General features: G+C 28.2%; 1 protein-coding gene across 1 annotated transcript in view; it reads right to left on the bottom strand.

Moving 5' to 3' along the window:
• LOC135927681 (uncharacterized) overlaps window positions 1–22,476 on the bottom strand; it is a 62,658-nt gene that overhangs the window by 28,499 nt on the left and 11,683 nt on the right. The window contains exons 4-6 of the mRNA XM_065463837.1: window positions 11,350–11,500; window positions 722–811; window positions 320–568 (exon numbers count right to left, since the gene is read on the bottom strand). Coding sequence (XP_065319909.1) covers window positions 320–568; window positions 722–811; window positions 11,350–11,500 — 490 coding nt within the window. The remainder of the gene's footprint in view (window positions 1–319; window positions 569–721; window positions 812–11,349; window positions 11,501–22,476) is intronic.

Genomic DNA, 22,476 nt, shown 5'->3' with positions numbered 1-22,476 from the left:
GAAAACAACTCTTAAAACCATTTACAGATAGATAATTTTTTCAAAGCGATTTCCTAGGCATCTTTCCATCATTTTTTTTATTTCCAAACCAAGGGTAATAATTTATCGAATTGGTTTTTTTTTGTATAATAGAATATATTTTTAAAAAAATTGGTAATTCACGACAGGTGCCATTTAATAGTTAAAAGCGCGTTTCCTATAACGATTAAATGGCGCCCGAGAATCAAAACCACTACGTCCACCTTGGCCATGCCCACGCTTAAATTATATAGTATTTATTGCGATTAAAAAATATGTTCATCTGGGTAGTTTTTTTTACCATCCATGCAAGCATTACACATTCATCCGAAATGGCTGCCTTGTGAATTGGAATAGAAGAGCCATATCCTGATAATGGCGATGTCATAATGGGGTTTAAATAATTTTGCACCTGTTGATCTTCCAAAGAAATATTAAGAGTTTTAAATAGAGGATCGAGTGTTTCTGGATTTGAATAGTAAGTTCGGTCAATTGGTTTTGATAAATGAAAATCCATACCCTCAAAATCTACATGAAGGGAATCATCAAGCTTTACAATCGTATTAAAATCAATAATTTAAAGAAATAACATTTAATCAATATACCAATTTAAAATATTTATTATACAACAATATATTTTAAAATTCATTTTTACTAATGATAAAAATCTAAAATATATATTTAAATCAAATTGCAAAATTACCATATTAACTCCAACGTCAATTAATACATCTTTTAAAAGAATTCCACTCCATAATGCTGTGCTTAATGCTCCTTGATCCCACCCAACTCCCTTTTTAAATATATTATAAAAAATAAATATTTGCTAATAAAGCAATCTATATAACCAGCCCCGTGGCTTTAAAATGAAAAGATCAGGATTTGGGCAAAATACTCTCTATAACAAAGTATTTCGTTACCATTACCACTAAAATTAGTTTTAAAAAATTAAAAATGATAGTAAAGTAAAATTTAAAAAAAAATATATATTCGTTATTTTCAGACAGCATCCCCTTTGTTGAAAAATGTATTAGCACTTATTTAGAAAAATGCATTATTCTACTTAGATAAATTTTTTTAATGGCGATAATTTTAATATATTCATTTACTGGCTTTCTTTTCCTTGTGGAATGATAAATAATTTACAACAATTATTTTCTTTTTCCTTTTACCAGGGGAATTACTATATGGTGTCGGTCATATGGCAATTAAACAGCGATTACATTTTATTAAAATGTATAAAATGTAATAAAACTCATTTTTAACATATGTTACTTACCCTAATTCATGCGTTCGCTTTCAATATGCTATTTGTTATACCCCTTAACAGGAAATAACTTAGCTGCAGAAATCTGGTCCTTTCCCAGGTCGAAGGTTAAAGTGATTCCTCAATCAACGAGTGACTGAGCTATAGACGTTACTTGAAAACAACAATTTTTTTGTATACATGGATAATATTTGACCTTATCTAATATATAAAAATATATAGAAAATCAAAATAACGTTCAACGCTATATTTTGATAGAATGATAACCTATTAAAAGTTTACCAGCTTGGATCATGGTTATGACGAGTGACTTGAAGCATCCCCAGTATGAATTTGCGACTTCATCTAAATGTGGAGGAACTTCACATGGTTATAATTATGCATTTAAATCCCCCTTTGCGTTTATTTGTAATTTGCGTAAAGCAGCAATAATTTGAATGGTTACCATCCTCTCCGCGTCAAATTCATAAAGAGTTGGAGTATTCGACATGCATTAGGTAAGATTCTCAAAAGCAGATCTCAACGTGGAACCTCTAGGACTCAACTCGACAGACGAAAAAAGACCAATAACATAACACTTATTCCACTCACGGAAAGGCTCCTTTATCCAAACGGAATATGAAAATTCAAAAAATACTCTTTTTTAACTAATTTCAATTTTATTCCTTTGTCATGACCACTTTAGGTAATTTTAGCCCTAAGGCTGTAAAATTTTAGAACATACCATCTCATCAAAAACTGGAGATCCCAATAAAATCTAACTTAATCTCTATTCATGGTTTCAATGCCAAGAAACCTAAGAGAGTATTGCTATTTTTATATTGGAAATCGTTTTTTAATTCTTTAATCATATAAATATTTTTGCGTGTTTTAAAATTTATTAACACACTTTAAATATTTTTTATACGCATGCGTTTTATTATATTTTAAAAAAAAATTAAAAAATAATTTTCATCGGATTACTTGCTTAAAGAATAGCAATAAAATAACGATTCCCTTCATTTATTGTTCAGATTCAAAAAGGTGCTGACACCAAAGTGTCAACCCTTTTGACACATTAGTTCGGCTAAGGCTCCAGTTAGCAAAATCGCTCCATTAAAGTCGATTTTTAAATACAGCGAACTCAGTATTTTAGCCAGAAAAATATTACGCAACCCTGAAAATTCTGCTCATAGATGGCACAAAAATTTGGACATTTATTAGCGAAATCTCGAGGCTTAGGCAATACTTTTCTGGCTAAAATATTGAGTCAGCCATTTTTTAAATCGGCTCAAATGGAGTGATTTTGCATCACTAGTTCCAGCAAGAAAAAATTAGAAAGGTTTAGATGTTCCGTTGAGGTTATGGAATTGAAATTTACAAAGATGCAGGTTCGTTTCATTAATCTTATTTATGATAAATATAAGGGAACAGAAAAACAAAATTAACCCAAAATTCTTTTATCAATTTTAATTTGTATATAAAATTACTAGTTAATAACCTGTTAAGAATGACGGGGTTGAGGGGTAATTAGTTTGTGTATATGGTATTAAATATACTTAATTAATATATTTTATAAAAATATTAAAATTTAGGCGAAAAAGAGTAAATTCGTGAATAACACCTCATAAGATATTCTTAATTTCTGATTCATCTATCATCGAATAAGGGAGAAAAGTATGATGACCCGTTTTTCTTGAAGGTCAAAATAAAAAATATATAATTACGAGTACCAGACCCATTAGTCAGCATTGCTGAGTCTGTCAAAAACGGGGAATGAGAATTTTCTCCTTACTCTTATGATAGTTGTTACCTGTTATTTGAAAATAATATCCAATTTTTATTCTTTATAACCCCCTCCCACCTTCAGGTCAGGTCCAATCCATTAAAACTAAGTTTAAATGCTATGTTTTGACAAAATATATTTAAAGCTTTTACTTGATATCCATATCAATATTATTTGTTAAAATATTACTGATCATCTATACCTATTATTTAATATTGAAAAAATTCCCAAGCAAGGTCCAAGGCCATAATAATTTTGGAAAAATTTCCCCAACCCCAACCAAAGATCAATAATTTTGGTATTTGAGAACTGGAATAAAATATTTAAAAAAATCATAATGAATTTAAAAATACAATCAAAATCAGATTTTATGGGCCTTGGTTTATTTGTTTTAGTCAATGTCTGATCCAAAGTTAATAATAAAAAAATTCCCAAGCGTCAAAGCTGATAATAATTTGAAAAATATTCCCCAAGCGTATCCCAATATAATTTATAAAAATAATTTCCAAGTCCAGCTCGACCCATTATAATTTTAAAAAATTTTTCTTAAAACTGGCCACTAATTTTGTAATTTTTTTTAGCTTCCAATAAAAATTATAAAAATATTTTCCAAGCCCAGCCCGACACATTATAATTTTAAAAAATTTTTTCTCAAACCTGGCCAACCGATTAATTTTGAAATTGTTTTCCCAAGCCTGGAGCTTCCAATAAAAAAGATAAATATTGATATATTTAAATTACTTTAGCATAATATAGTTTCATATATAAGAGAAATTGTATTAAAAATTTTATTTAAATATAGAAGGGGGTTGACTGGAAAGGTTTGTCTAACGAACGTTAAGTCAGTGGTTCGAATCTCGTTGATGTATAAAAAAAAAATTTTTTAAGTTTTCGTTTTTATAAAAAAAATAATTAACATTAGAGGTATATAGTCTCCTTCGATTTATTTAACATTAAGATGATAGGAAAGTTGATACCAAAAATAAAAATTAATAATTAGGATGATGGGAAAGGAAAGTTGATACCAAAAATAAAAATTCATTAAGATTATACAAAGTTCATTTCTTAATTACGGCGATTATATATACTAGATGATTACAAACGAATAATTAAAATAGTCCAATCTTGTTCTATTGGCGATAGTATATATAGTTATAAATGTAATGCATAAGTGATTGCTTTCGTGATAATACATTTGCGAGATTGTTTTCGCGGTATATATTTATAATTGTTTCGCGGTAATAAAATAATCTTGTAATGTATTAACGTTAAATATTCGCAAAAGCATGCATTCACGGCAATACATTGAATGCAATGCGTTCGCGAGATAGCTTCTGCGGTATTATATTGGTGAAAATGCATTCGCGAAAATATCTTTTAGCGATAATGCTTGGTAATAATACTTTTAGTAACGACATGGTCCAAAAATTCTCTATAATAAAATAATCTGATAACTAGGGATGTACCGATATTTATTATCAGATTGGATCAGTCTGATTATTCATCTTTTTTAAAAATATCGGTTATAGGCCGATATTATTGTTGCCTTGCCGATACGATCCGATATTTTAAAAACTTCCCGGTCTTCAATCTTGGTCTTGATGGGTATGACTTGATCTGGGAGGGGGGGGGGTGAAAGGGGAGTGTAAAAATTATATTTTTTTGATATGGGTATCAAATAAAAGGTAATTAAAATATTTTTTTATTGTAATAATAATCATTCATTAGAGGGCAGGTCTAGGTCTTGAGGGGTCAAGAATATTTTCCTCATCACAAAATATCGATATGGATATCAAATAAAATCTAATTTAAAAATCTTTTGATTGAAAGTATTCATTCTTAGTCTTGATGGGTATAACTTGGTCTAAAGGGTGGATGGGGGGGGGGGGGGATATTTTTTTGATATGAGTAGTGGTGGCTAGAGAGATACGTTAAGGTCTTCTCTGGGATATAAGCAGGTGACCTTGTATTGATGGCAACAGTGAGGTGAATTGAGGGATAAAATTAGTAAATGGAAAATGGCTATGGAAGCAAAGGGCCTGAAAATGAATTCAGTAAAGACAAAGGTGATGATTGATGATGATAATCTGAGCCTTGTGATGTTGGAAAAGTGTTGCTAAAATTCAATCCAATGCACCAGATGCCAGAAATGGGTGCATAAAAGATGTAGCGGGAAAAAAAGAAAGTCTGATGTTAGCAAGAATGACCTTTATTTTTAGAATGTGCATAAAAGGTGTACATAATACTGATAACGTAGAAAATGGTGGTTTGGATATTAATGGGTTAACCCTAGGAAAAATGAAAAAGTTTTATTTAGTGATATGCTAAACGCAGTTGGTAGTATAGATTTTCTGTTGTTGTTGCAGGGGACGATGCCAAATTGAAAGAACAGAGATGAGGATGATTAGATGGATATGTGGGGTATCTCTGAGATAGAGAAAAACTAACAAGGAATTGCGAGCAAGATTGGGTATGGAAATGATTGGAGTGGTAATGTGAAGAAATAGACAGATGATTTGGGCATGTGAAACGTAAATGACGTGGTAAAGAGATTGATGAAAGTGGGAGGATCAAGACCTAGAGGAAAACAAGATGACGTGTATGAAGGTGATATGGAGGATATGAGATTATTATATATTAAAAATATTGATGTTCAGAACCGTAAAAATAGAAAAGAAAAATCAAAGGAAAAACTGGCCAACCTGGAGATAAAACTGGAAATAGTCATGGGTTTAATTTGATTTTGATTAAATTATTTGACCTATTTATGGGATTAGTTTAATTATCACAAGTGGTAAATAATTATTCCTTCAACTTTAGCATTCAGCCCTTGAAATTTTGGAATCTTAATCCTATATTCTCAGACCAGACCACAACAATATATTATCTGAGAGTTCATAATTTTAATTATTTTAAAGATTTGGAAGGTATGACAATTATTTCATTTATTTATTAACATAAATTTTTATATTATTTTTTATAACATATTCCAATTTATAAGGAATATTTGTCTCTTATTTTTGAAAAAAATTTAGCTTTGTATAGGAAATTTATTTAAGCAAATCATATAATTAGGTCTTGCAATATGAACAAATAATTGGTACATAATGACCACAATCTAATAAAAGAAAATTCCATGACGGGGAAAATAAATGAAATAGAAAATAAAATAAATAAGTATGACATATCGCGTACGATTCAGATTGTTGTAGTTTCATTGTTTGATGAAGAGGAAATGAGATGCTTAAAATTGAAAACTGCATGTGAGAATGTATATATGGAAATTTCTGATTCATTCATCATAAAACGTAGGGAATTATCATTTTTGACCTATAACTACTAGTAATTAATATTTTGTTGATTTTTTAAGATATGTATAATAGTACATAGGGAAGGCATTTACCTCCGGGGCGGAGGATACTGGATAGTCCGGTCGTTCGCGAAGAAAAAATATTTTTTCTTTTCCGAGATGAATCTAAATTTAAAACCAATTCCTAGCTTAAATTGGCCGGGCGAATAAAAAGACATTTTAACATTATGTTATATAATTTCCTTCAATTTTTATAACATTAAGATGATAGGAAAATTGATAGAATAAATCATTTATTTATATAATCGAATACCGTAATCTATAAATGAACGTTTTCCAATCTACTTAATATTAATACAGCTGGGATATTGGATCGGAAATAGGTCGATATCCATTTAATGTCGAATCGGATAAAATCGACCTACAACAATTGGTATAGGTTAGGTACATCCCTCCCTACTGATAAAATTTTAAAAAATTTAATATTTTATTTATAGATTTATCCTTATTCAAATAAACATTTTTTTATCTTAGTCATTTGTTACAAGTATTATAATTAATTAATTCCTGGGGATTTTGGTATGAATTAGAGATCTGCAAAGAATTCTATTTAAAATAATCGGGTTCGGGCCAGGCCGGGCCTAATATTTTTAAGAAAAATTCGGGCCGGGTCGGGTCGAACCTTGGAAATTTTTTTAAATATATCTAAATTTATCAATTTTATAATGATTTTTTTATGTAAAATAAAAATTTTTGATTTAATTTATTGAAACTAAACGCCATATAACATATGTCTATTAATTTTAGTAATTATAAAAATTAATTTCTATATTTAAATAAATTCGGGCCGGGCCGGTAAATTTTTTTAAAATAAATTTCGGGTTCGGGCTGGCAAAACATTTTAAAAAAATTTTGGATTCGGGCCGGGCCGGCAAAATTTTTTTGAAAAGAATTTCGGGCCGGGCCGGGCTTGTAAAATTAGGCCCGATGCAGATCACTAGTATGAATACAGTCAAACCGGCTTAATTTTGACATCATTTGGACCAAGATTTTTTCCAAAATTTGTCAGTTGACCAATTTATCAAGACTCTTTACTTTAAAAAAAAGCATTTTACCATCTGTTAAAAATATGAGTAAAATTATAAAAGTTTAGGAGCCACACATTCCCAGAAATAAATGGAGATCCTCTAAAAGAACATAATATTCATAAAAGAGGAAGTAATATTCTTCCATAATTGAAAGATACATCATAAGCTTATTAATGGAAAATAACACTCTTATTATCCAGGAGATAATAAAAAATCCCATGGTAGTCAAGGCGCGTAACCAATGGGGGGGAAAGGGGGAAATTCCCCCCCCCCTCATCGCAAATTTGACTGTTTTCATAAATATCATTTTAAGCTAATAAAAATTTTACCCCCATCCCCCCCTAACCCCCCCCCCCCAATAAAATTTTACAAATATTTGAATATCAATTTTCCAACATCAAAAATATTAATAAAATGGAAAAATATTTAGTCAAAGAGATTGAAATCAAACGATAATTTATTTTATTATTATATATATTTATTTTAATAAATGCAAAATTATTAGTGAGTTAGAATTAATAAGTATTTTTAATAATATTTTAATTATTAATAAATATCTATAATTTTTTAAATATTTTTCATTTTTACTTATATTTTGTAGAACAGAAGAAATAGAAATACAAAAGTTAAATAGGGCTGAGCATGAAAAAAAGTAATGTGTCGTCAGAAGCGATATCATTATTGAATTCAATTAATCAATTAGAGTTTTGCGCTAGTTGCATCAATAAATTATTTTTAGCTCACTACTTTGTAGAAATTTACAAAAACCAAATTTAGATTTGGTTCAGGTTATTGATTTGACGGAAAATATATATGAACAGGTAGATACAATAAGAATGAATGTAGATAAATCATAATATTTATCTAGACGTTGAATCGAAGGCTAAATTTTATGATATAACACTAATTAAACCTCGTTCTAGCAGCTAGGCCATTATTGAGATGTAAAATAAATATTGGCTCAACTGAAAAATATTATAAAATATCCATTTTCATCCCATTCTTAGATACTTTTTTATCGCAAATAAAAGTACATTAGCAATCTTCAAGTTTTATTACCCAAAGATCCTTCTTCGTTTTCTAATGCCACTATTGATAAAATTAAATATTTAGCAAAATTTTATTCCTATGAGATTGATACTGAAATAAATTTAATCAGTGAATTCGAATTGTGGTATAAATATTTACTACGTTTAGCTATTTTACCTGAGCATGCTATTGATGCGCTCAATCGGTGTAAAGAAACTTTGGCTCAATTTCCTAATATTTTGAAGTTGTTTTATATTCTTGCATGTTTGCCTATTACAACATTTACGAATGAAAGGATTTTTCCAACTTGAGAAGGTTGAAAACATATTTACGAAGTACTGAATCTCGGCTAAATGGGTTAGCTTTGTTAAATATCCACAGAGATTTGGTTCCAACGACAAAAGAAATTCTTGATGAATTGGCAACATTCCCACGAAAATTAAAAATCACATTATAATTATAGAAAATATTTTGTATAATATTGTATTTGTTAAGAAGTTAAAAAAAACTTGTTAATTTAATTATTTTCTAGTCAATATTTTATACACACTACTATTAGTATTTTCAATAAAAAAATTATATTCTACTTATATTGTATGAGAATTTAAGCTGAGGCTAGTTTTTAAAGCAAATTTTATAAAAAAAAATGACATTACACTTTATTTCAACTTTACATTTAAAAAAACTTTAATAAATATAATATACCTAACTTGAAATAATAAAAAATAGGCTTGTAATATCCATAAGCAAGAATTATTAAATAATAGTTAAAAATAGAAATATAATTATTATTAAATTATGAATAATTTAATAGAATAGCTAAAACATAACACCCGGACGAAGGCCGTGGGAAAGCTGGCCAAAGGCCAGGTAAAAGGGGTTTGGAAGCGAAGCCCCCAAAAAAATCCCCCCCCCTTCTATAAGAAAATCCTAGATATGCCACTGTGGTAGTCCAACAACGAAAACAACCATTAGTAAATATATCATAGGTTGATCTAAAAAAAGAGCTGGCAAGGAGCCTGATAGAAGAAATACTCCTAGTGCATTTAATATTCGTCAAATCTATATCTCAAGAGAAAAATTATATTTCCTAGATGGAATCGGAATAAACTTGCATGTTGTACCAATCTACGCCTGGGCGCCATACAATGTCCAACCAATAATAAAATCCCATCCTCTAAGGGTAAAAATGTAAGCATACTTTGTACAATTGGAATTGGAGGTGTAATACATTATAAAATAGTCAAAGGAGCTTATAATGGGCGTGATTCTATGAGAGAGCTTATTAGTATCTTACCACTAGAAATTTTTTTTAACCTCCCCCCCCCCTATGAAAAAATCATGGCTACGCCACTGATAATGATACTCATTTCACTGTAATGTAAATTAATAATAAAATATTGAATTAGAAGAATAAAGCGTAGCACTTGGAGCTTAAAAGTTTTAAGTTTATAAACATAAAATCAATATTTACTAAAAATTATTTAATAGAGTTAGAAAATGACACATTTTTTATTTTTAGCACCATTATTTTTAAACTTATTTCAATTTTAAGAAATCTTATTTTTCAAAAAAGGTAATTTCTGGCACTTATGGAACTATTAGTACTAGAAGGCTAAAATTTTGGATTCGACGCTCTCTAATAATGTTCTCTAGTATGTAAATTTTATCAAAATTAAAATAGTCGGGTCGAAAAGTTATCGATTTGGTATGGATTTACCCATTTTAATATTTAAAAAACGCCCTCAAAATATGATTTAAAGGTTTAAAAAAATAACATCTATGTTAATATAATAGGTTAATGTTAGTTAAAACCAAGTACAACGAATTGGCATTTTATTTATTTCATTTAGATCGAAACTGCCACATTTGGTTATAATATTTTTTTTAAAACGTAATTTTTGAAAGTGTCTGTGGCCTAATCGATAAGAGCGTGGCTTGCCAAATCGACAGTTCTGAGTAATCCAGCAAGGGTCATATTTTTCCCTGAAATTACTTGGTGGTTCCGTCCTAGGGGGATAATATATAGTAAATCGGAGGCGACAGCGTAATTCAACTTAAAAAAAAATTTATTACACTTAAAAACATCAGTGATTATTGTTTAGAAAATTACAGTGTGGTATAAAAAAGGTGTTGACTTGGCTGTATTTAACATCCTTATTTGGTGTTGTTAAATGGCTAGATTTGAGCCGATTTTTAAAAACGGCTAACTCATTTCGCCAGAAATATATTGTCAAATGTGACCAATCTTTAGGTTAGCCTAATATTTTTTTGGACAATATATTGAGCTAGCCGTTTTCAAAAATCGACTCAAATCGAGCCTTTAACAACACTAATCCTAACACACATTATATATATGGATTTATGAATATTGTGAACAGTTACTAGAAATATTAAATCTTTTAGCAATTATCTTTGAATATGATGATTTAGAAATTTAATAACCTATTTTTTTTAAATTAATGATAACTCGTAATATTTCTTTTCTATTAATTTTGTCATTATCAGGAATAGTTTTATAAAGATTAAAAATTTATAATATAAATGAATGAATGCAACAAAAAATAATAAATACCCACTTTATAGAGGTTTTACGCTATGGAAAAATAATTAAAATCTGCCCACTTTCCAAAGTAGGTAGTGGCGAATTTATTAAAGCATTTTCTACTCATAGTTAATAAAAAATTGATTGAGACTCATCATTTTGTTCAAATTATGAAGTTGTCCGAATTTTCAAGAGCTCTAATTAGACAGGTTTAACTGCTTTTCGTAATTATTTAGTTCGATTTAATTTTTTGTTATTTTAATTCTGACTCTTGTAATTAAAAAAGGTATAAGAAAAATAAATTTAAATAAATCTATCAGTTTTTACCTTAACTTTTTTTAGCTTGGACATTTCATTCCTTCTGTTCCCAGCACACATCAAAGTTGCAGCATGTGATTTGATTGGAAATTTTAAACCATTTGTAAGTTCATCAAAATCATATAATTTTGCTTTATCAACGAACCCATCGATTAGGAGTCTTGAAAAAGAAATTTAAACAATTATATCCAATATCAGAGATGAGCAGGTCCTTACAAAAAGGAACTAAATGATATTATAAAAAATATCTTTTAGATACTAAAATATTAAAAAGATAAGATACTTGTAACTTTAACTAGCTAAATACGAGTATCTTTAGATAGAAAACACTTTATATGAAAAAATATATCTTATCATTATTTTTTAAATTAGAATAAGATGAAATTAAATTTCATATATTTCCACCGAGCATAAATATATAATTGGAAAAAGGGTCTATACAATTATTATTAATTCATTCCATTCATGATTAGTGTGATAAATATACCAATACCATAAGATTGAATTAAAATATAATCAAAAAGATGGATATAAAATCGAATAATTTTATTGTATATATTTGTAAATTACTTTAATAAAATAGGCTATAAAGTTGAGATCGAAATAAACTCTGCAACTCATGGTTTACAAAGAAATTATATCTTGTTTTTCCACCTAATTGCAATAAAATTTGGGTGTGACCCAGGAGTATCACGGAGGGCTAAGCCACCGCTATTTTTTTAATTTTTAGTAACCTTTTCTAAAGGAGGGACCGAGCTTCCTCGCCAAAAATTTTTGTATTTCAAAAGTGATAAATTGAATCTCTTTTATCTTTATTATAATTTAAATTTTTATATAGTCAAAAAAAGTTTCTTTATTTTTTTTAATATTATTTTATATAGCTACATTGAAGATAGAGAAGCAAAAAGTTTTATTTTTCAATATTTTTGTTGGGCACGTATATAAATATTCCTTAATTTTACATGATATCGTCCATAAATTTTCATACTAAAAATCATGTAATTAGATAAAAAGGACGAATTGAGATATGGAATCCATGGTAATTCGAAATCCCTAAAATACATAACATTTATTGAGGGCGATTTTTAAATTGAAAAATCTGATTTCACTAGAAATGTATTCCAGCATGTCTAAACTACCTACTCTATAAAACTCAGACAATTTTCGCAATAAACTTTTGTGTATTTTTCAATTTATAAGAAAAATCTATATATAAACGGATATAAATTAAATGTATATCAATATTTTTGTGAAAAATTGTTTGAAATTCAGAGTGTGGTTACCCTGTGTATGATGGAATACATTTCCGGTCAAATAAGATTTCATGGATTCAAAAACTTCTCACAATAAATGATTTAATATTAAGAGATTCCGAATCCCAATGAATTCCATAACCCAATAAAAACTATCTTTAAGAGGCGATTCTTCCCCTCGAATTGACGGAATCCATCCTATATTCCTTCAGGACCTGACTATACTGCTATCCTTAACCCAGCTCATCAACCGTATGCTTTCCCTCAGTTATTCCGAATATTATATTTGGGTCAAGCTTACAATTCTTCACAAACCTAAGAAAGACCTTAGACCTATAGTCATTCATCACATGGCGTAGATTACTCTCCTAATTAGTAATGAGTCTGGTGCAATTTTCAATATCACGCTATATAATCTCCAGATTGGGAATTAACGTTAAAGGCAGATGCAAAGCAGCCCTTTACATGACTCGAGTGCATCTAAATACCAATCTCTCTGATGACATTCTTGTCAAAATTTCCCTAAGACGCAGTGAATTTCTCATGTCGGGTCACTCTTATTATCCTGAATTTTTCCAGCTCCTTCCGGACTGCTACTCCAGACAACATATTTGGTATTTGGAGATAAACTAATTCCATCATTAGAAGGTACCAAATAGAGTGACCCACTTAGGCCAATTATTTTTGTCTTGGAATAAAATGATAGGACATCGATAACCGATGCAAGCATAATTTACACTCTTGGTATATTGATGATGGAATAATAGCCGGCTTCCCTAACTAGTGTTGTTAAACGGCTGAGCCAAGCCAGCTTAGCCCTAAACTCAGACAGTTTTTGAGCTGAAAATTCGGCTCAGGCTCAAGTCGGCCAAGGAGTTGGCTCAAGCCGATTTTTGAGTCGAAATTTATTTATTTGAGATTAGTGTTGTTAAACGGCTGAGTCAAGCCGGCTTAGCGCTAAACTCATCTAGTTTTTGAGTTAAAATTGAATCAGGTTCAAGCCGGCTCATTGAGCCATATTAGTAGGTTGGCTCGAGTCAGCTCAAGCCGTTGGTTCAAGCCGACTTTTGAGCCGAAATTTATTTATTTGAGATTAGTATTGTTAATAGTGTTGTTAAATGATTGATCCAAGCCGGTAGCCCTAAACTCAGCCAGTTTTGAGTCAAAAATTCGACTCAGGCTTAAGGGCTCATTGAGCCATATGAGTAGACTCAAGCTACGGAGTTGGCTCAAGCCGACTTTTGAGCCGAAATTTGTTTATTTGAGATTAGTATTGTTAATAGTGTTTTTAATGGCTGAGTCAAGCCGGCTTAGCCTTAAACACAGCCAGTTTTGAGTCGAAAATTTAACTCAGGCTAAAGCCGGCTCATTGAGCCATATGAGTCGGCTCAAGCCGGATAAAAAGTTGGCTCAAGCCGATTTTGAGCCGAAATTTATTTATTTATTTATGATTAGTGTTGTTAAACGGCTAAAACTCAGCTAGTTTATGAGTCGAAAATTGACTCAGGCTCAAGCTAGAAGGAAGATCGTATTAATAAATTTTTTTTAGCAACTTTAGGAATATAATATACGACACCTATTGCACCGGTATCCCAAACTCTTCTTGTTTTTTTTTCTACCCGCACATTATGAAATCCAACAAGTATATTCTATTCCTGACGATATTAATTGGTTATTTAGACAAAACTCATAAGCTGCTTGATCATTTTAAGTATATACACTTTAAAAATATTCATTATAAAAAAAAGTAAATAATATTAAGTCTATATGGAAGGAATTATATTATGTAAAAAATAAATGGAACCAACTATTTTAAAATATTTTAAATAAAAAATGATATATTCATTTTAAAAAAAAGATAACATTAAAAAAAATAATATACCCTCGAGAGTGGCAACAACCGAAAATTTAAAATCACTAATTTGTAACTCTTATTTGAAATATTACCTTTTGCAAAGTTTTATTCATTTTTTATATTTTTTATTTATAATTATTATTTTATATTATTTATGCTTAGATAACCATGCATTAAGTTTAAATGAAAAAAACAGACAAATTTATAATTTGTAAATAAATTAAACATACAATTACAGATAAAAAAAATTATTATTTAAAAAAATAGGAGGAAATAGACTAATCATTTTTTTTAAATTAAAATATTTTAATAGATTCAAGCTTATCGTTAGATGAATTTTCTACCTCACAGTCACAACAGGAAATTACAGGGATAGGGGTATATATGTTTATATTTTTTTTCATTCGAAGATTAGTTTTTTTTAAAAAGTAGTTACATAATTTTGCTAAAATTTGTAATCTTAAACGGGATATATTTTCTATTGTTAATTAAAATAATATAAATTTCGCTAAGTAAATTTGAATCTGCTTATTATTTTATTAAATCAACTAGCAATCTTAGGTTTAAACAATTTAAATATCGCTCAATATTCTAATTGGCTTAGCATTCGATTAATGAATTTTTTTATTCTATCTTTCATAAATTTTGAGGAATACAAATGTCTTTTTTAAATTTTACTTTTAATATTTATCTTTCAAAAACATTTATGAAGAAAAAGTATTTTATTTTGGTATGCTTGAAAATAAACTTATGCTTTATTTGAGCAAAACTAAATATTAATAAACTCTTAATTTGATAATACAGGGTTTCCCATTCAAAAAAGGAAAAGTCACAATCAAAAAAGGAAAAGTTTCAATCATAAAAGGAAACGGTCCGATCAAAAAAGGAAAAGATACAATCAAAAAAGGAAAAAGTCCAAACAAAAAAGGAAAAGTGTCAATCAAAGAAGGAAAATTCCCAAAATGAAAGGAAAAAGTCCGATCAAAAAAGGAAAAGTGTCAAACAAAAAAGGAAAAGGTCCAATCAAAAAAGGAAAAGGTCCAATCAAAAAGGAAAAGTGTCAATCGAAAAAGGAAAATTCCCAAAAGAAAAGGAAAAGTGTTAATCAAAAAAGGAAAATTCCCATTCAAAAAAGGAAAATCGTAATTTTTTAAAATTTTTTTAAAAAAAATTATAAATATTTCAATTTTTCTTAAATTTTATTTATTTTTGTTATTGCTTCTTATTTTATTTCTAACTTTTTGCGATTTCTTTACTTTATTTGTATCTTTTCTCAATTTATTTTTCTTACTATATTTTTTCTCAATTTTTTTTCTTCTCATTTTTGATGTTTCTTTTGTATATTTAAAAATAATTTATAAATTTAGGTCCATTTTTTTAACAATTCTTTACGTTTTTTTTTCATCATACATATGTCGTAATTTTTAAAGGGATTATAATTATAATATCCGGGATCTTCACTGGATTTAAAGTGATCCTTTTAAAATTTCAATTTTTAAAGGATAAAGAACTATACGGCATTATCACGTTTGAACCATGATATATAAAAATCTTATTTTAAAAAGCGTTTTTCGCGCGTTTCGTTTTTTAATTTTATTGTTATTCATTAATTGTCAATGTTGTTTTTTTTGGCCTTATGAATTAAGATATACAGGGTTTCCCATCCAAAAAAGGAAAAGTCCCAATCAAAAAAGGAAAAGTCCCAAAGGTTAAGGAAAAAGTCCAATCAAAAAAGGAAAAGTGTCAAACAAAAAAGGAAAAGGTTCAGTCAAAAAAGGAAAAGTGTCAAACAAAAAAGGAAAAGGTCCAATCAAAAAAGGAAAAGTGTCAATCGAAAAAGGAAAATTCCCAAAAGAAAAGGAAAAGGGTCAATCAAAAAAGGAAAATTCCCATTCAAAAAAGGAAAATCGTAATTTTTTTAAAAAAAAATATAAACTTTTCAATTTTTCTTAAATTTATTTATTTTTGTAATTCCTTCTTATTTTATTTCTAACTTTTTGCGATTTCTTTATTTTATTTGTATCTTTTCTCACTATATCTTTTCTCAATTTTTTTTCTTTTTGTGGTTTGACTGAAAGTCTTCATTCTTGGTCTGAGGGTGGTTGGGGGGGGGGGGGTGTATAGAGGGGAGGGGGGTAAAAAATAAATTTTTTTGATATGGGTATCAAATAAAAGCTAATAAAAATATTTTATTGTAATAATAATAATCACGCATAGAACGCGGGTCTAGGTCTTGGGGGGTCAGGAATATTTTTATCACCACAAAATATCGATATTGGTATCAAATAAAATCTAATTTAAATATCTTTAGATTTAAATTATTTGTCGTGATGGGTATGACTGTCATGCCCTGAACATACAGGGTTTCCCTCAAAATAGGTAAAGGTCCAATCAAAAAAGGGAAAGTTTCAATCTTAAAAGGAAAATTCCCATTCAAAAAGCAAAATCGTAAATTTTTTATAATTTTTCAATTTTTCTTAAATTTTATTTATTTTTTGTCATTCCTTCTTATTTTATTCTTAACATTTTGCTATTTCTTTACTTTATTTGTATCTTTTCTCAATTTATTTTTCTTACTATATCTTTTCTCTTTCTTCTCATTTTTGATAATTCTTTTTTTAAATTAAATTATTTTTTTTGGCAGACTATTTTTTACATACATATTTATAATTACAATATTAAATTAATCGTTTGGTTATAATAAATAAGTTTGAACTGTAATACCAAACGATATGTAAATTAATAAAATATAATCATTTTAAAATTCTTATATTTTTAAAATTTTAATATATTCAAAACGCATTTATTCTTTTTAGCAAGTAAATAATTATTTTGTAATTTAATTATCTTTTAAACTATTTTGATTTATGAAAAATTAAACGCAAATGAGGTAAATTTTATAATCTTTTTCACTTCCATTTGTTGAGTATATACTTTAAAAATAAATTTTTTTGTTTAAAAAATAAAATTATGAAGATATGGTAAAAAGGGGAAAAAATATTTACAGTGAAACAAAAGCTCTAATAATTGATGCGTTAAAAAAAGATAATATCAAAAATATAGCATCATGTTTTAAAGTAAGCTATAAGACAGTGACAAATATTACTCTCATCTCAAAAATGGAATAAAATATAGCTTACCCAAAGGAGGTTCACGCGCACGCAAGAAATTAAATGAAAAGCAGGAAGAATATATATTAAATTGTATAAATTTGGATTGCACTTTATCCTTAAAAAGGTTATGTGAAATCATTAAAGAAAGATATGATGTGGAAATATCAAAAAATACGGTATCAAGGTTACTCTAAGGATTTAGGTACAGCTTTAAAAGAGTATCATTACGTTCAGTTAGAGAAAATAACGAATCAAATATGGAGATTCGCAAAGAGTACGCGAATTGGTTTGTAGATGTAGCATATATGAAGGAAAAATTTATATTTATCGTAGAGAGCGGGTTTTCAATATCAATGAGACGATTATATGGATATTCCCAAATAAATAAAAAGGCAATTAAAAATGTTCAAGGAATAAAGACAATAAATTACACTCTCATTGCGATCACAATTGCAGGAATATTTTCGAAGTTCTTGATGGCCCTTGCAATGCTATATAAGAAATTATTAATGATTAATACAAATTTTTGTTTCGTACTATATTAAATATATATCGTAATTGTAATTAAATAATTTCATATGTAAAAAATTATAATAAAAAAGTTGTCTGCCAAAAATTTAGTGAAAATTAAATATACTTAAAAGAATTACAAAAATGAGAAGAAAAAAAATTGAGAAAAGGTACAAATAAAATAAAGAAATCGCAAAAAGTTAGAAATAAAATAAGATGGAATGACAAAAATAAATAAATTTAAGAAAAATTGAAAAGTTTATATATTTTTTTAAAAAAAATACGATTTTCCTTTTTTGAATGGAAATTTCCTTTTTTGATTGACCCTTTTCCTTTTCTTTTGGGAATTTTCCTTTTTTGATTGGACCTTTTCCTTTTTTGTTTGACACTTTTCCTTTTTTGATTGAACCTTTTCCTTTTTTGTTTGACACTTTTTCTTTTGTGATTGGACTTTTTCCTTAACCTTTGGGACTTTTCCTTTTTTGATTGACAATTTTCCTTTGTTGATCGGACCTTTTCCTTTTTTGGATGGGAAACCCTGTATCTAACATAGGGTATCAATCGATAGCTAATCAAAAGATCTATTCAACTGGAATTCAATCTCTCCCTCATAATGGGCTGGCCTAGGTCTTGGGGGGTCAGAAATATTTTTATCAAAACAAAATATCGATATGGGTATTAAATAAAAGCTAAATTTAATATGGTTTGACTGAAAGTCTTCATTCTTGGTCTGGATGGGTATGACTTGATCTGGGTGTGGAGAGGAGGTGTATGGAGGGGGGCTGTAAAAATAATTTTTTTTGATATGGGTATCAAATAAAAGGTAATAATAATATTTTTTTATTGTAATAATAACAATCACTCATAGAGGGCGGGTCTAGGTCTTGGGGGGTCAGGAATATTTTTATCACGACAAAATATCGATATGAGTATCAAATAAAAGCTAATTTAAATATTTTTAGATTGAAATTATTCATTTTTTTTCTTGATGGGTATGACTGTCAGGCCCTCAACATATTAACAAAATGTCTAGTTGGATAGAATTTACAGAAATAAAAGAGAATGAAGGTAAAACAATTTTTTAAATCTTTTTTCGGTTCCACAGTCATACCCATCAAGACAAAAAATGAATAATTTTAATCTAAAGATATTAAAATTAGCTTTTATTTGATACTCATATCGATATTTTGTGGCGATAAAAATATTTCTGACCCCACAAGACCTAGACCAACCCATTATGGGGGAGAGATTGACTTCCAGTTGAATAGATCTTTTGATTAGCTATCGATTGATACCCTATGTTAGACATATCTTGTTTCATAAGGCCAAAAAAACAACATTGAAAATTAATGAATAACAATAAAATTAAAAAACGAAACGCGCGAAAAACGCTTTTTAAAATAAGATTCTTCTATATCATGGTTCAAACGTGGTAATGCCCTATAGTTCTTTATCCTTTAAAAAATTGTAATTTTAAAGGGATCCCTTTAAATACCGTGAAGATCCCGGATAGTTATGATCCCTTTAAAAATTACGACATATGTATGATGAAAAAAAAACGTAAAGAATTGTTAAAAAGGACCTAAATTTATAAATTATTTTTAAAAATACAAAAGAATTATCAAAAATGAGAAGAAAAAAAATTGAGAAAAAATATAGTAAGAAAATTAAATTGAGAAAAGATATAAATAAAGTAAAGAAATCGCAAAAAGTTAGAAATAAAATAAGAAGGAATGACAAAAATAAATAAAATTTAAGAAAAATTGAAATATTTATATTTTTTTTAAAAAAAATTTTAAAAAATTACAATTTTCCTTTTTTGAATGGGAATTTTCTTTTTTTGATTGACACTTTTCCTTTTCTTTTGGGAATTTTCCTTTTTTGATGGGACCTTTTCCTTTATTGTTTGACACTTTTCCTTTTTGATTGAACCTTTTCCTTTTTTGTTTGACACTTTTCCTTTTGTGATCGGACTTTTTCCTTTCTTTTTGGGAATTTTCCTTTTTTGATTGACACTTTTCCTTTTTTGTTTGGACCTTGATTGAACCTTTTCCTCTTTTGTTTGGACCTTTTCCTTTTTTGATCGGACCTTTTCCTTTTATGATTAAAACTTTTCCTTTTTTGAATGGGAAACCCTGTAATTAATTTAGTATATTTTATATTCTATCTAAAATAACTTCGATCAAATGTAATAAAGAGTTTCTACCTTTTGTTTATCAGTTTTAAATGTTATTTTTTGTCGCTATTCCTAAAAGTATAATTAATTTTTATTATTTTTGGTTAATTTTTAAAACTTTGTCACTACAGAGTCCAGATTATCTTTTCGTTCTAAATGTAAAAGAACATAATCATTAAATGTTACTAAAAATTAGTGATCTTTCTGGCCTAATTTTTTAAGCCAAGCCCGAAATTTTTTAAAAAAATTTGTCCTAGCCTGTCCGATCCCGAACGAATTTTTTTATTTGTCCCGAAAAGCCGGACATGAAATAAAAATTATTTGTCCGCACGGCCCAAATTATATAAATATAGAAATATTTAATATTTTTGTCCTAGTTTTATATTTTATTTACTTTAAATTAATAAATAAAATGTTTATAATAAATGCTAATCAACAATTATAAGCAGTGTTGATTGGTAGAATGTAAAAACAAAATATAATAATAAATATATTTTGAGAACTTATTTTTTTGAGAAATTATTTATTATGTTTTTTTTATTTAATTGATTAGTATTATAGGTGATAATTTTTAAGTTTTGAATAATTTTGATTAGAATTTTGTTAATTATATTTTAAAGAATTATATATATATTTTTTTTTTCATATTTATAGAATTTACTTAAGACCTAATAATATAGGTGTATTTTTATTTGGATTATAATGGATATACTAAAATTTATAAGGCATAGACAAATTAGTAGTTTAGAAAAAAATATTATAATATAATTTATAAGCTAATTTTTTAGGCCCTAATTCATTATTTAAAGATTAATCATATACCCTCTATAAAAAATGCTTAAGCAAGATAAAATGCTGATATTCAAATTGGTACTGGGAAAAATAAAGGCTTCGCACCCATCACGGTATTCCTCGCAAAGTTTCTTAGACCGAATCTGGGTAGATTGTTTTGGGTGTCCAACTAACTATACGCTATAGTTCAAGTTTAGCTTCATCGGTTGCCATCTCGCATTTTATTTTTTTAATCAATACCCAGCTTGATGGGTGTTTATTCCCAACCAGATTAGATAAGTGATGATTCCAACCTTCGTATTGATTATATATATGTTCTTCGTCGGATAGAGTGCTCTGATTCACGTTCAAGTTTCTGGAAAGAAATCGAGGCTCAATTCGAAATGTCTGGGATTGAGAAGCTTCTTGTGACCTTCCTTGACACTCCATTGATATAATTTTTATCAAAATAATCAAGAATATCCTTACCAATGCTAGGAGTAACCCATCTCAGAAATGTCATTGCATTGCCCATATCACATAAAGGAACAAATTCTAAGCCGTCCATCATGCCACAAAAGAAGTTTAGAGCTTAATAGGTCCTGTATTGGCTTTCCAGACCTCGCTTCTGAATTTTTCTATGGGTATTTTGACACAAATGGTAAAAGCATGCTCTGATTTTTTTTCCATAGATTTTTTTTCCTATTACCCAATTTTAATTAATTTATTAGTATTGATTAGATTACACACTGATTTGAATTGTTTAGGGTGCAATATTTGTTAATAAATTTTATATATTCATTAATTATAACAGTAAAAATGACTTATCTCTAATTCAAGAATATTAGAACCTGTATTTTTTCTTAATGAATGATAAAATAAAATACTTTCTAACCATATATTTAATTTAAACAATAACTTTTTTGAAATTTTGATCAGATAAATAAGAACACGTCTTAGTCCATTCTATAGAATCTGGGTTGGTCAGCCTTAGACAGAAATTTGCTCGTTAGACTGGATCAAATTTATTTAAAAATTTAAATTTTGGATCAGGCTTAGATATCTGAAAAAAATTTGTAGATAGGATCAGTCAGATTAATATCTTTTGTATTGCCTAATAAAGAAGTTAGATGCATGGCTCTAGTAACTGCCAGGGCGGCGTGACATCATGGCTCACGGCGTGAGTTTAAATAAATTATAAGGCGTGATGGGCTTTTTCAAAATTTTTACAGGGAGTGAACATAAATTTCCAAAATTTTTTTTGTGAATATAAATTTGCAATTTTATAATATTATATATTTTCTAATTTAATTCTTTTTTAAAAGGAATAATTTTTGAAAACAAAAAACGCATTATACTGCGCACAAATTGAACGTTTCAAAACACAAATAATGCATTTTAAATGCATTAGTTTAAATTGAGCACATTTCCGTTATGTATTTTAAATTATTTATTAAA

Source organism: Gordionus sp. m RMFG-2023, chromosome 3 (genome assembly GCF_954871325.1).
Source record: "Gordionus sp. m RMFG-2023 chromosome 3, tfGorSpeb1-WG-v2, whole genome shotgun sequence".
Lineage (NCBI taxonomy): Eukaryota > Metazoa > Nematomorpha > Gordioida > Chordodea > Parachordodidae > Gordionus > Gordionus sp. m RMFG-2023.
This window is presented reverse-complemented; position numbering and strand designations above follow the sequence as displayed.